The sequence below is a fragment of the Nicotiana attenuata genome, unplaced genomic scaffold (genome assembly GCF_001879085.1).
Source record: "Nicotiana attenuata strain UT unplaced genomic scaffold, NIATTr2, whole genome shotgun sequence".
NCBI classification, from domain to species: Eukaryota; Viridiplantae; Streptophyta; class Magnoliopsida; order Solanales; family Solanaceae; genus Nicotiana; species Nicotiana attenuata.
In genome coordinates, this window is record NW_017670444.1 from 595,098 (window position 1) to 611,809 (window position 16,712).

General features: G+C 31.5%; 1 protein-coding gene across 1 annotated transcript; it reads right to left on the reverse strand.

The window, feature by feature from the left end:
• Positions 1-1,778: 1,778 nt before the first annotated feature.
• LOC109239495 (B3 domain-containing protein REM10-like) lies at positions 1,779-5,419 on the reverse strand. Its single transcript, XM_019406067.1, has 7 exons — positions 5,214-5,419; positions 4,730-5,018; positions 4,306-4,442; positions 3,087-3,363; positions 2,685-2,827; positions 2,341-2,572; positions 1,779-2,042 (listed from the first exon to the last, which is right to left on the reverse strand). The coding sequence occupies exons 1-7, from the start codon at positions 5,280-5,282 to the stop codon at positions 1,999-2,001; spliced, it is 1,191 nt and encodes a 396-aa protein (XP_019261612.1). The 5' UTR covers positions 5,283-5,419; the 3' UTR covers positions 1,779-1,998.
• Positions 5,420-16,712: the final 11,293 nt, after the last annotated feature.

Consider the following 16,712-nt stretch of genomic DNA (forward strand, 5'->3'; position numbering starts at 1 on the left):
GGTTACTGGAAGGGGAACCACGATTTGAAGAGTTTAATTGCAAGTTTCTTGACTCCTGCACAACGGAATAAGATTAATAATGGTGCATTTCGATATATTATGGCTATGGAGAATTTCAAATGCAGCATGAAGTTGGTTCATTGTTTGTGTCTTTATCGAGTATATCCGGGCTCGGGGTTGAACGGGTAATCGAGTTTTGGTTCGAACCTCGGATTTTGACCAAGCGGGTTCGACTTTTTGGGAAAAATGATAGAACACCTATAATTTAGCATTGGGATTGAATTCTTTAGCATTTATTGATGTTGTTAAATTAATTTGGGTTAGATACAAGTAAATTGGAGGCGAATTCTAAAGGAAAAGCGGTGTTTGAGCCTTGAGTTGGCCATGGAAGTTCGAGGTAAGTGTTTGGTCTAACCTTAGCTTGAGGAAATAGGTGTTGTGCCTTATTTGCTATGTGTTAGTGTAGTGTACGACGTATAGGTATGGTGACGAGTATCTATATATTGGTGTCAAGCATGCCCGTGGGTCTTAAATTGTGATCGTTGTGTTTCTTAATAAGTACTACGTATGCCTAAATTGTTGATTATCCATGTTGAGTAAGATTTATGATTTTCTTCTTAATATTTGGTTAGTGTTGAGCATTGGCACTAGTTGAGGTGAAATTGTGAAGTTGATTATTGGTACAAGTTTGGTTATAGCTGATTCCCTTGGCGGGACGTATTTAATTCTTATTGTTGATTCCCTTGCCGGGATGTATTTATACTTATTGTTGATTCCCTGCCGGGATATTGTTGTTGCTATTGTTTGGGTGAGGAAAGAGTGATAAAGCACGAAGGGTGATGCCGTACACATTCATATTTATGCATATGGTGAGCAAAAGTGATAAAGCACGAAGGGTATGCCGCGCACATTTCTAATATTTACATGGTGAGGAAGAGAGATAAAGCACGAAGGGTAATGTCGTGCACATTATCATTACTAGATTGCATTGGTAAGGATTGAGAGTAAACGCATTAAGGGTGATGCCGTGCACTATTGCCTATTTGTTATGATTTCTTGTTGTTTTCGGTTCAATTGCCTTAATTGTCTTATTCCATTATCACTGTCATTCATTATGTTGGTATTTCCCACACAGCATGTTGCCCCTGGCCCGTTACTTTTGCATTACTTCTGTTACTGTTATTCTGCTAGGTACTGTGTAACTGCAGGTTAATTATTTGTTGTGTCCTATCATCGTCACTACTTCGCCGAAGTTAGGCTCGACACTTACCAGCAGATGGATCGGTTGTGCTGATACTACACTCCGCACTCTTTTGTGCAGATTCCGGTACTGGAACATACAGACCTTAGCTTGGGGTTGCTGTCTTCAATCCATCGGAGACCTGAGGTAGTACTGCAGGCGTCCGTAGGCCTTGACGTCCCCTTCCTACCTAGTTTCTTTCTGCTCTTTTCTATTTCAGAGACATACATATATTTATTTTATTCAGACCCTGTTTGTAGTATTCTTAGATAGTGTGTGAGATTGTGACACCAGTTCAAGGTGGTTTACGTTCATAAATACGTATTGGTATTAGTTTAATTGTTAAATTTCGTTCTTCCGCTTTATTATTTTACGTTGTTTATAATTTGTTAACTTGCGCTTGTTAAGAGGTTAAAAAAAATAAAAAGGATAAATTAATCGAAATAGTTAGCTTGCCTAGCTTTCACTAGTAGGCGCCATCACAACTCTCAAGGGTAGAAAATTCGGATCGTGACAAAAGGCCATATAGTACAAAATATCCTAGTAGTTTATACAACCACAATTTAACCATACTGAGTATTTGGGGCCTGGACAAAAAGATGGCTAGGCCAGTCATTACTTTCAAGTCTTTCCAATAGCAGTTCTCAGACATTTACATTACTTGGAAGATTTATAGAAGAAAATTTTGAGGTTATGCACAAATATTGCATTAACAAACTTTTGACCCAAAAAAAGGACCCAAAAGTCAAGTTGCTTCACTACTGTCCCTCCCCCCTCTTTGCAACCTTTTCAGAATATTTGCCTGCAAAATACATTATTATGAAAGTTGTTACAACATCTGCTAGGGAGCCCCATTATAATGTGTTCAATATGACATCCTTAGTAATGTTTTATAATATCAAACTATAACAAACATGTACATACCTTTTACGAGAATAATAACACAATTATGAAAAATGTTATACAGAAACCGTAAAACTGAAGGGGCTTATTCGTAGTTACCTTATTATAAGTGACATAATTATATAAGTATTTATTTGCACTGCTGAAGCATAACACTTAAACTCGACAAAATAGATTAGAACTAGAAGGAAACTTACAATGGAAGTGAGCTATAGGTTTTTCTCCATTTTTGATGAGTTCAAACTTGTAAGCATCTCCTACTTGGAGACCATTTACTGTTCTGAATTTTGACCATCCACTTACAATTCCAAAATGACGTCCTTCTCTCCCTAGCCACACTGACCAAGATCTATCTTCTTCATTTTTCAGAATCATCTCACACTTTCTATCCATCAATCCATTTGATTTTAAAAAATCCAGTGGAAGATACTACCACACAATTTATTCCATTATGTAGAACAAGTTTGATCAGTTGTTATTACAAAAACAAAAAAGGCAAAGAAAAGGAATATAACTAAAATAAGTTCAAGCATGCACTTACCAAAACTGACTTCTTGGTGCAATAAGGTTTAATGTTTGAAATAAAATAAGGAAGATGAAGATCATGACCATCACCAGAAGTTGAAGTTGAAGTAGATACTTTTGCATTGAGAGGACTCATGTTTGAGGGCTTTTTCCTAATGTCTGTTGTTCCAAATTAATTAATCATGTTGAAATGAAATGAATAATTAGAACAGAATATGATATGAAAATAAATTTAAATAGTTTGAATTTGAACTTGCCTAGATTCTATTAAGTGAAAAATGTATAACTTAACACACAATTTAAACAACCAAAAAAAAAAAAGAAGGGATTCTACACATACAGAATATGGAAGTGCATATGACAATAAAAGAGATTAACAAAGAAATAAGAGGGGCTGGTTATAAGATGAGAAACTTGCCTTGAAACTCCCTGATTGGAGTCCCTCCATTAGTAACAACTTGAAATTTCCATATTGGTATTTTTCCATTAGTAACAACCTCAAACATTATACGATCTCCCTCCTTTAAGCAATTATCAACAATGAATTTACGCAATCCATCTCCAATTATATAGACTCGAGGTCTACGACTAGAACTTAGCTTTAAATTCCACGACCTTTGTCTTCCATCTCTTATAATCAAATCGCATTTCTTGTTTGTGAGACCATTTGCTTTTGCAAATTGTTGAGGAAGGAACTGACATGGTGTATAGCCATTTGCAAACATGATTAAATAGTCTCTTTTTCTTTGAATATATAACCAAAAAAACTAAAGAGAAAAAAATAATAAAAATGGTGCACATATGCTTCTTTTAGCCTGTAAAGATATGACGCTTGGGCCTAACTCAACCCCAAAAACTAGCTCGTGAGTGTAGGACTGCAAAGTCCATATAAGGAAACCACCAGCCCATTTTCCAACAAATGTAGGACTCTACCCAGGGGCAGATCTATGTAGAGCATTGGGGGTGGTAGGCCACCCGTACACTCGGGTAAAATTTCATGTATGTATTGATAGTTTACACAACAAAACCTATATAAGTAAAAGGTGGCACCCAGAGTCACTAATCTGATCCTTAGCCATGGTTAAAGTGCGAATTACCCATCTTTATTTCTTTTAATTCTTCAAGCTTCATTTTTGCATTTCCTCTCTCTTTGTAGCCATTTTTATTATTTATCGAATTATATATTTGCTTCCTTTTTGTTTTTCTATATATATCTTTCTCTTTGTATCTGTCTAATATATTTTTTCCCCTTGATTTTTAATTTTTTTCGAATGACAGAATCAACAGAGATAATACTAATCTAGCTACATGTAGATTGAAGCGGTGTATTTGTTTATTTTAATTTATCTTTTTAATCATATTATTCAAGAATTTGAACCGAGAAAATTAGATCACATTGGACAAAACTTATTCAACTAGATGATAACCTATTTATTTATGCACCAAAAATCTTGTACATCAAATTAAATTGATTCAAAATAGATGGAATTGACCAGAACCGAATTAATTTGAATGAATTCAAAGCTGATCAGACCAACAAATGTATCCTAATCCAATCTACTTCGCTATTGGTAAGTTTGCATTAAAATAGTGGTAACCGTAGTCATATCCTGGATGAATTGAGTTTCAAGACTTACCAAGAAACCTTTCGAAAGGCAATAGGGTCTAATAGTGCATACAAAATGAGATTGACCAAAAGGCAGCTTGTCAAGAGTAGTTGCTTCTGCATGGGAAGAAGCCTTGTTTGACAACTTGATGCTGGGGCTTGCCTTTTCTGTTACATTGTCAAGAAATTAAATATGGAAAATTACACACAATGAGAGCAGATTTCTTGTTTTTTTGTTAATAATAAAAGAGGGCCAAAGCTCATATTTGCCCAGATGATCGTTTATGCGTTCAGGGGCGGATGTATAGAGTACTCGCGCCGGGTTCATCTGAACCCGGTACTATCGACACAGAGCATAACTTTTTATATAAATACTACTCATATAGTAAGTCAAGTGCTTAAAGTATTTTAGTTATAGTTTAATTTCCATAACAACCAGGCCTTAAAGACTTCACCTTCGAATTCATTCTTAGAAGTCTCTTCAACAGTATGGACTTCTTCTTGCAAATATTCTCTGACACTTCCACTTGAATAAAATATGGTAACCTCAAACTCCATGTTTCCTTCATGTCTGAAAATCAACACATCTCCTAACTGCAAATCATGTTGTTGCGCAAAATCAGCCCAATCCGCTTCGAATCGACGGCCGTTCACCTTCACCCGCCACTGCTTGCTACCCCTTCTAAGTATTGCATGTTCATTCTTATGTCCCTTCAGGTACTTCAAGAAACCTACAGGAATTTTCTGCAGTACAACAAATATGTGTGATTAAAATAGCCATGTCACAAAGTATGATTCATATCTTTTTTTAGGACGTGACAATAAACTATTACAAGATCTCTCACAATATTCCCCCTCCTTCACCTTTATATAATATACATATAGCAGAATAATAATAATATATAGAAAGATGAAACAATTAAAAGTATAATAACTTACTAGACCATTCTTGAAGCCAGGCAGAATAGGTTTGAAAAAATGAGGTTTATTTGGAGGGACTATTTTCATGGCTGCCAGTTAAGGAGATGTAGTTTCTGTAGAATAACACTACAGAGTTGCACAGAAATTAACAAGAAAGTTACTACCGGAGTAAATAAAGAAGGCAGCTTTCTGATATAGGAAATAGGAACCAATTAATATCATTGAATAACTCTGCACTTCAATCAGGATATTGATCTAACAACACTAAGAGCCTATTTCGCCAAGCTATTGGGAGGCCAAAAGTACTTTTTTTTCTTTAAAAAAATATTGGCCATAATAGAAGTACTTTTGGCCAGTTGCAGAAGCAGTCTTTTTGCTTTTGGGAAGAAGCAGAAAATTTTAGCTTCTCCCAAGAAGCAGAAGCACAAAATTAATTTATTCAAGACAAAACTATCCTCACTATAAATTTATATTTTTCAATTATCCCTTATTGATTTAAGGATTTTTTTTCATTTTTATTTTTAGTTTTTACCATTCTTTTAATTTAAATATATCATATACATGAATCATATTTTAATTTTTCAAATTCTTTATTGACTTTTCTTGTTTTTTATTTTTTCTTTCTATAATGTCTCGTAACTTTCAAAATCTTCTTCTATTTTTTTTCCACACTAAAGTAAATTTTATCTACATCCTTCTTTGAATTATCAATTATCTTCTTACAGGTTATCATTTATAACTCCCTCTCTTATAGGCTATTAATTCCCAAATTTTTAAAACAGTTATCAAATCCAGTTTGTGAAAATTACCTACAAATAGGTAATAAATTTATAATTGCATCGCATAATCTATTTATTATTAAAAGAAGGAGAAAAAGCCTCCAAATTAAGCAAAGTGGAAACCTCACAATAAGCACTTGGCAATTTAGGAAAAAATTAGTTTGGTTAGGTAATAATTTTGTTTTCTGAATTTAAATTATGCATTATTTTTTGTTAATAATTAGTTACTCTTTTTGAATTTGAATTTAGACATACTTAATTATTATTTTTTACGAAAACAATAATTTTTTATATATTTAAAATCATTTCTATTTTATTCTCAATGCCATCTTTCAAGTTTGACACTTAGAATCATCTTGTTACGGCTACCATAGCTATACAAAATTTCACCCGATGATATTCTTCTACCGATAAGGAATTAAACTATTAGGCTAATAAAGATACTACTGCAGAGATTGATGAAGGGGATGTGTCTTCTGGTATTCCTTCAGAAATGCAAGGCAAGTCTTCTACTAATATGGAGGTGTTGTGTGATAGAATTAGAGATGAAATTATTGAGAAATGTTATTATGTGTGAGCGACTTTGCTTATTATTTCATGGTGGTTTACCAATACATAGTAATTGGTGGAATATACTTCTAATTCATACTGAATGATGTATTTTGATTATTCAAATTATCATGTAAACAATAAGTAATTATACTAGATAATATTATATGATTTGGTATAACTATATATGTTATATTGATTTAGATTTTAATATGTATGTTTACTTTATATTGTATTTTTTAATTAAATAAAACAAAAATAATAAAAGTCCCTTACGATGAATATTAAAGTTTATTTTTCTCTTTAAAATAATTATAAGACTTTGGTACTTTTCTTTTTGGTAATTTGACACTTAAAAGTACTTTTAGAAAGATCGGCCAAACACAATTTGTTTACCAAATATTGCAAAAAATACTTCTTAAATAAGTTGACCAAACACAAACTGTTTTTTTCTAAAAGTACTTTTGGATAAAGCACTTCTCGAAAAAAGTACTTTTCAAAATAAGCAGTTTTTGACAGCTTGGCCAAACGGGCTCTAAGCCTTAGGGTCGTTTGGTTTGAATATAAATTATGCTGAAAATAATTATATTGTCATTAGTTATATTTGAATTAGTTATCATAGCATTATTATTTATTGACTGTTTGATATGTTGTATTAATTTTGGGGTTGTCAATTTTCTTGTTTTATTCTGGAATAATTTATCGTGGGATTACTATTCCATCCTCTAGCCTGTATAAGTTATTCTGATACTATTTTTAATCCGGAATAATTTATTTTAGGATTAGTAATCAAATAAGGAATAAGACGGTAATTTTTATTGCAAAATTATTTTGCTTATCGTCATGCTAAACGAACCCCTTAAGGTCACTTCAGAAATGAAGAAATATGTAAATTGTTCAAAACATGTATAGTTGAAAACATATATATTAGCCATTTCAAATTACATGATGATGGTATTTGATCGGCATGAAATTTTGAAACAATATTTTTTTCAAAAAAGTTTTGTGATATAAAACTGGCCATAAATATTTATGAGCTTATAGATTATCGCATTAAAAATAAAATGAGAAACTTAAATTAAATATTTTCTGAATATAAAAGTAATATTCTTTTTGGACCAATAATATAAATTAATTAGGACGGAAGAAATATGCATTAGCCGTCTAATAGCCCGTTTGGCCAAGCTGCAAAAATTAACTTATTTTGAGAAGTGTTTTTCTCAAAAGTACTTTTAGTGAGAATCAGTTTGTGTTTGGCTAATTAGTTTGAAAAGAACTTCTGAGCAGCAATTAGTGTTTGGCCAAGCTTTAAAAAACTGCTTTTAAGTGTATTTTTCTCAAAAGTGCTTCTTAAAAAAGTGCTTTTGGAGAGAAGCTACTTTTTTCTGCTTGTCCAAAATTGCTTCTGCTTCTCCTTAAAAGCACTTTTTTTCTTTCCAAAAACTTGGCCAAACACCTCAATTTTTTGCCAAAAGTGCTTTTGGCCAAAAAAAAGCACTTTTGACCAAAAAAAACTTGGTCTACGGTGATACTTTACCATATAGGATATATTTAGTTCATTTAAAAATCAGTATATGTAAACTTTTATTTCAAGATCTATCGATTATGTTTTTGACAGAATAAGATGTACAAGTATCATTGGGAAGTGGTAAACTCTCTACTAGAAAGTAATCGTTGGAAAGTGAAACAGCGTTGCTGGCAGTCTCCCCCATCCATGCAAAATTAATCATTACTCTTAACCCCTTTTTGTCAGCCTATATTAACCTCTCAAAGCATTTAAGAGCCATCGAATAAAGCATTAATAATAGTGCAATTCAATCATACTAGCCATAAAAATAAATCGGAAAATATGTGTGGACAAACTAAGAATGGCTCAACTGTCCAGAATGGGGTATCATGGTAACTTCGCACGGCTTTTGAGGGCATAATGAATATTTAAATATTTTTGTTTTTCGGATATACCCTTTAGTATATTTGTTTTTTAATTTAATTTTTTCATTAGTTTAATTGTCTTACCTTCCCCATGCTTCTTTCACATTTACACATGCATGCTACACTACTTTTCATAAAGCAATTTATACTCATATACATATACTATATCAATTAAACGAAATAAACTAAAATATACGCATAGTATACTAAAAAAATACGATTAAACTAATATATTTTAGTTTATTACTATATCACTAAAATAATATTGTATTACTTTCTAACCCTAACACTTAAATATATAGTGCTTCAACTAAGAAGCCACTACAACAAATATGATTTTCAACCACGAAAATATTAGCTACAATAAAAAATTTGTCACTAATTATCCATTTTTGTGACTAAAATTATATTTCGTACTTAAATACACGAGGCACATACTTTTAGTGACAAAACATAAATTTTATAGCAAAATTTTGTCTACTAAAGTTTCCCACAAAAAAATAAATTGGCGCCAAATATTAATTAATATTAGCCACAAAATTAATATTATTGGTGATAAATTAGTTTCGTCACTAAATGTTGTAGACAATTGGTGACAAATAATTGTTCGTCTTAAAATTAGTTATATTTTCGCTACGAAATAGTTTCCTCAATAAAAGTTTTATATTTTTTGCAACCTTAGTTTTTGTCACTAATAGCATAAACAAATTAGTGACGATCGGTGTTTCATCTCTATTTTACCTATGAAATTATTAGGTATCATAAAAAGTTCATCACTGTTATTATCTTTTTGGAACAAAAATTAGAGTCGTACTTAAATGCACACACACATACATTTAGTGAAGAAACAAAAATTTCGTAGCGATAGTTTTATCTACTCAAGTTTTCCACCAAAAAAATGGATTGTCGCTAGTTATTTAGTAACATTAGTCACAATATCTAAAGTTACTGATGACAAACTAGTTTCATATTGTAGGCAACTAGTGAAAATTATTATTTGTCTAAAATTAGTTATATTTTAGGCTTTAGCGGTGAAAAAGCTTGGTGACTAAGAGGGTGTTTGGCTAAGCTTATAAGCTGGTCCACTTCCATGTAGGACTTAAAGTCTCTTTGTAGAGTCCCTATGCAACCGTTACACTTCCCAGTAGCCATATACGCTCCTCCATGCGGACGTTACACATCCTAGCAGCCCCTTCCACTCCTCCATGCATCTATTACACTTCCCAATAGTCCCTTCCACTCCTTCATGCAACCATTACACTTCCCAATAGTCAATTTCACTCCTCTATGCACCATTACACTCCTCTATGCAACCATTACTCTCCTCCATGACTACAATTAATTATAGAAGCTTGTCTTTATCCATCCGCCTATACAGATTTTGGATTTTTTTTAACTTCTGTCATATAGTGGCAGTACACTTCGCATATTTTGGATTTTTTTAAATTTTTTTTTTTACACTTCTGCCATATAGTGACAGTGCACTTCATAGGTTTTATCTCATAGTCTTAACCTTCATCTTGGTGGTTGAATTCTAATTAATAACGGATCGGTCTCCAAAATTTTGTAGTGGTAAATATAATTTTTGATTTTTCGTGTTGATTTTTCCACTTCTCTATGAGCAAAGTAAGGTCGATTTTTAAACTTTAAAAAAAAAATAATCTTCCTAGTTTTGTTCTTGGTTGTAAAAGGATAGAAAAGAATAGTGGGACTTCTGCACTAAATATATTGTTAATGATTTCTCAATTTTAATTGGCTATTTTTAAACCAATAATATTCTTAAAATAAATAAATATAACAATAATAAATGGAAAAAACACAGACAATATTATAAGGAACAATCATATTAATCCATTACTTTGATCCACTTGAAGTTAGTAAATATAACTAAAGAGAAGAAATTATCAAGCTAAACATAAGTTTATCCTAGCACTTCAACAGAGAAGATCACAGCCCCTGATGTAGCCTGAACTAGTTCCAAGAGAAGAACACTCCCTTTCTTCAGATTATTGTCGACAACAAATTATTTCCACCATTAACGAGTCTTCTCCGAACACCACTTGTGGAAGTCACAGCCCATTCCTTCCCATTATATCGAAGCATTGTTTTAACCGAAATAGGAGGAAGATAGCCAAAGATACTCTTTAGAAGAAACTGCAAGAACATAATGTAAAGATAAGGTTCATGGTTCATTGCTAGTTGGGATAATCAACAGTTATCAAATCATGAAAATATTAAAAAAAAAAATTACCACATAATCACGCTTGATGTACGAACTGGGCACATCCATCCGAAACCATGGATAGAATTCATCTTCAATCAATCCGCTAGCATTCATGTTTAGAGTATCTATCTTGTTTAAAGAGTTGGAAATGTTGTTCTTGTGTTTAAGAGATATATAAAGAATCAAAACTTTCTATTTCCCTCCAATCATATTTTTACTTTTCCCTTTGTTTCCCTCCGAAAATTGTATTTGACATTTTAGTCCAAAAATGTCATCTTGTTTTTCCTCCTAATAAAGAAGTTAGAATGTATTTTAGTTCTAAAATTTAATCATGATTTTCCTTTTATTATAATTAAGATATTTGGTGAAGATTATTACAATTAAGATTAACCAATAAAAATATGTCGAATTATATATTTACTATTATATAAACAAGGTCATACTAGTGAATAGACTTATATGGTTGCTATAGGCAGATATGTATGAAATTAATATAAACGGCTATTACATAAACGGTCGATATTACTAAGAATCACAACGATATAATTAGCATAGGTTATATGACTACAATCATATTAGTGAATGGACTTGTATGGTTGCTATAGGCCGATATGTATGAAATTAATATAAACGGCTATTATATAAACAGTCGATATTACTAAGAATCACAACGATATAATTATCATAAGTTATATGACTACAACCATATTAGTGAATGGACTTACATGGTTGCTATAGGTCGATATGTATGAAATTAATATAAACGGCTAATATATAAACAGTCGATATTACTAAGAATCACAATGATATAATTAGCATAGGTTATACGACTCCAACTATATTACTTATGGACTTATATGGTTCCTATATGCCGATATGTATGAAATTAATATAAACGGCTATTATATAAACGGTCAAGATTACTAAGAATCACAACGATATAATTAGCATAGGTTATATGACTACAACTATATTAGTGAATGGACTTATATGGTTGTTATAGGCCGATATGTATGAAATTAATATAAACGACTATTATATAAACGGTCGATATTATGAAGAATCACAACGATATAATTATCATAGGTTATATGACTACAACCACATTAGTGAATGGACTTATATGGTTGCTATATGCCGATATCTATGAAATTAATATAAACGGCTATTATATAAACGATCGATATTACTAAGAATCACAACGATATAATTACCATAGGTTATATGACTTCAACCATATTAGTCACTGGATTTATATGGTTGCTATAGGTCGATACGTATGACCATAATGAATGAAATTATATAAACGACTATTATATAAACGATCGATATTACTAAGAATCACAACGATATAATTAGCGTAGGTTATATGACTACAACCATATTAGTCAATGGACTTATATGGTTGCTATAGGCCGATATGTATGAAACTATTATAAACGGCTATTATATAAATGGTCGATATTACTAAGAATCACAACGATATAATTAGCATAGGTTATACAACTCCAACCATATTAGTGAATGGACTTATATGATTGCTATAGGCCGATATGTATAAAATTAATATAAACGGCTATTATATAAACAGTCGATATTACTAAGAATCACAACGATATAATTATCATAAGTTATATGACTACAACCATATTAGTGAATGGACTTATATGGTTGCTATAGGCCGATATGTATGAAATTAATATAAACGGCTATTATATAATCGGTCGATATTACTAAGAATCACAATGATATAATTAACACAGGTTATATAACTACAACCATATTAGTGAATGGACTTATATGGTTGCCATATGCCGATATATATATATATATATATATATATATATATAAATATATATAAATATATATAAGAAAATTGATATAAACGGTTATTATATAAACGGTCGATATTACTAAGAATCACAACGATATAATTAGCATAGGTTATATGACTACAATCATATTAGTGAATGGATTTATATGGTTGCTATATGCCGATATGTATGCAACTAATATAAACGGTCGATATTACTAAGAATCACACCGATATAATTACCATAGGTTATATGACTTTAACCATATTAGTCAATGGACTTATATTGTTGCTATAGGCCCGATACGTATGACCATAATGAATTAAATTATTTAAACGGCTATTATATAAACGGCCGATATTACTAAGAATCACAACGATATAATTACCATAGGTTATATGACTACAACCATATTAGTGAATGGACTTATATGGTTGCTATAGGCCGATATGTATGAAATTAATATAAACGGCTATTATATAAACGGTTGATATTAGTCAATGGACTTATATGGTTTCTATAGTCGATACGTATGACCATAATGAATTAAATTATATAAGCGGCTATTATATAAACGGTAGATATTACTAAGAATCACAACGATATAATTACCATAGGTTATATGACTTCAACCATATTAGTCAGTGGACTTATATGGTTGCTATAGGCCGATACGTATGACCATAATGAATGAAATTAATATAACCGGCTATTATATAAACGGTCGGTATTATTATGAATCACAACTATATAATTAGCATAGGTTATATGACTACAACCATATTAGTCAATGGACTTATATGGTTGCTATAGGCTGATACGTATGACCTTAACGAATGAAATTATATAGACGGCTATTATACAAGCGACCGATATTACTAAGAATAACAACGATATAATTAGTTTAGGTTATATGACTACAACCATATTAGTCAATGGACTTATATGGTTTATATAGGCCGATACGAATGACCTTAATGAATGAAATTAATATAACCGTCTATTATACAAGCGGTCGATATTACTATGAATCACAACGATATAATTAGCATATGTTATATGACTACAACCATATTAGCCAATGGACTTATATGGTAGCTATAGGTCGATACGAATGACCTTATTATAAACGGCTATTATATAAACGGCTATTTGACAACTACTTCATCAACGGGCTATATCATTTTATTTTTTTTTACTTTTCTCTTCAAAGAATATGCATTATTCTTTGAATATTCGTAAAAATATTTTCCAAGTATTCTTCAATGTATTTTGTATCTTAAAAATATTCGTAAAAATTTTTATGTTTCTTTTTTTAGCTTTCTGTTCAAAGAATATGCATTATTTTTTGAATATTCGTAAAAATATGTTACAAACATTATTCTTCAATGTATTTTTTATTTTTCATGTTTTATGCCTCCAAACTAGTTTCTAGGTTAGCATCATGTTTAGGTTACGGGGAAGGGTGGGGAATTATGCGTTTAATGAAGGCTTTCTTAACATAAGTGTATGGTATAAGTTTGTATACCGTATAAAAAATAATATTATGTATAGATACTAGACTTTTGATCTTCCCATCGTATAAATTGTATTTTTAAAAAAATACGTAATAGTATAGGTATACATATACGAAGGCTTTTGATCTTCCTATCCGTATAAATTTTATTTAAAAATAAAATAAATACGTAATAGTATAGGTATATATATGAAGTTGGTTGATCTTCCCATGAGAGAATGATGATTTATGGGACCAATGTTTTGGGATAATCAATATTTATTAACTAATTTTGGAGGGAAATATTTTGGAGGGAAAAATGGCCATTAAGCCAAATGTGAAATGAAGGGCTTTAGTGGTATTTTACCAGTGTAGTCATTTTTGGGCCACGCTGAGTTTGGCCGAATAGCAGCTCTCAAAATAAATAGCCATCTTAATTACTTAAATCTACCTCTAGGAGAAAATATTTACCGAATGGAATATTTAGTGCGTCTAGAAATCAGTATGTGTACACTTCTATTGCAAGATTATTTGTCCTGTAAATTTTGACGGATACCATAGAAAGATTTAGAACTAACGGGGATGTTTAATTTGAGGTAGATACAAAATTTAGATTAGATAATATTGACTATGTTATTGCTGTTGTTGTATGTTGTATACAAAATTTAGATTGGGTGGGTCATGGGTCGAACTTCTAAATATTACCATTGTATTCGTTGCGTTCGTTGAAATTCTTTGTTTAGAATTCTTAGAATTTTACTCCCTCTGTCGATTAACTATAGCTTTAGCTCTTTTTATGATAATTAAAAATAATAATAAATACAAGGTTTAGTTTACTAAGTTACCCCTATTAAATATTTTTTGAGAATTGAGCAATATTAAAAAGAATTACAACTTCTTTAATATTAGGAGTATAGTTGATATTCCACCCGATCCACAATAACTGACCAATTTGCTTTGGGCATACCCATTAAGGAAATACAAAATTCTACACGAAAATAGTTAGTGTGACTAAACTATCCTTCCTTAAATGCTGCACCATAGTTATAGTAGCACTTACTTCTTTTCTCAAATGTAAGGAGTAAATAACTTTTTAGGAATACGTACATAAGGGTAATTTTGGAAAAACAAATTGAATTTTTTCTTGATTATATAAATGGACACTTATTTTGAACCAAAATAAAAAAGTAAAGCGGTCACTTATTGTGGACCGGACGGAGTGATAATTAACAAAATTTAGTCTTTAATTTCTAAAATAATAATTATTTTTGAAAAAAAATTCTTGAGCTAAAGCGGCAATTAAAATGGGACTAAAAGAGTACTAATCATTCTCATAGTTTATGTTCCCCGTTAAAATTATTAATCACAGTAGAAAGTACGTTGCTTAGGGAACGAAAATTAAAAGTCAGCCCGATGATCATAACTATTCAGTGATTTCAAGGGTCTAATTACAATATGCAAGAACCCAAAAGGCTACCATAATTTAACTGCGAGTCATACCCCAAAAACAAAGGATATTGTCAAAACTTAAGTAGATTTAGCAACATGTACTATATTTATGCAAAAAACACTACATTTTCACTTGCTTCAATGCTCGTTTTCTTGCCCATCATCAACTGCTTCATTATTATTGTCAATGGCTTCTGTGATTCTTGGCACCCTTCCCAGAATATTTACCTACATTTTTTTTTTTCCAAAACAAACATAGCCTCAGTTATTAATCGAAATTTCAAGACTTGATTGTATAAAACCATTATAAAATCATAGAAGTCTAAGCTGGTAGATCTTTTATATGGAAAGTTGGTGAAAATATAATTACAGTTAAAAAATAAAATGAAGAAAATAAAATATCTTCAGGCTGATGCACGGATATCTCGCTCTCTTTAAGGAGATTCAAGCCCAATGCAGCAAAGTCTTCACTGGTCCAACAGTAATCCTTTTGACTTGTCTCCCCCAGGATACAATAGCCCGATCACGTCGTATGACTCGAACAAACTCTGGACAAGTTGTTGAGTCCAAAGCTCCACCAAGATAAACACTTTCCTCAACAAAGTAAAAACCCTCTTCTTCTTTTTTCACAACTTTAACCTTACTTTATTTACTACAATTATCTTTTCACACCACATTATGGAAGAAAGACTCCTATTTATAGGTGTAGGAATTCTTCATTGAATTAAATTGGAAGAAAGTGGGATAATAAGTTATGAAATCATGGAGAACATGAGATAATTAGTATGTAATTAGCGATAGAACATGGGAGAAGATCAGTTACAAAAGAGTTATGGTCATTTTCTACATCATGGAGTAGTGAGAGTTATGGCCATTTTTTACATCATGGAACAGTGGGAGTTATGACATATTTATTTTAATAATAAAATGCTAAAATACTGACAGTACCCCACTCATTTTAATATTAAAATACATAAGAGAATTTACCAGTTGAAGGGAGACTATTATGCATAATGAAGGCGTGCTCTGCATTGAATCTCCACTTAGCAAAACAATGATGTTTACTCCAGAGTCAGTAGTGGTCTCAGACTTGAACTATGACTGCTTTTGGAAAATAAATTATCACTGCTTACATATAATAATCAAGGTGTTGATATGAGCTTTATTAGCCAACACATTACAGCCTTGTGCTATCCTGGCTTTCATGAATGTTTTTTAGAACAAGCCCAATTCTCATAGGAAGCGGCCTACTTTCACACTCACATAGATGAAATC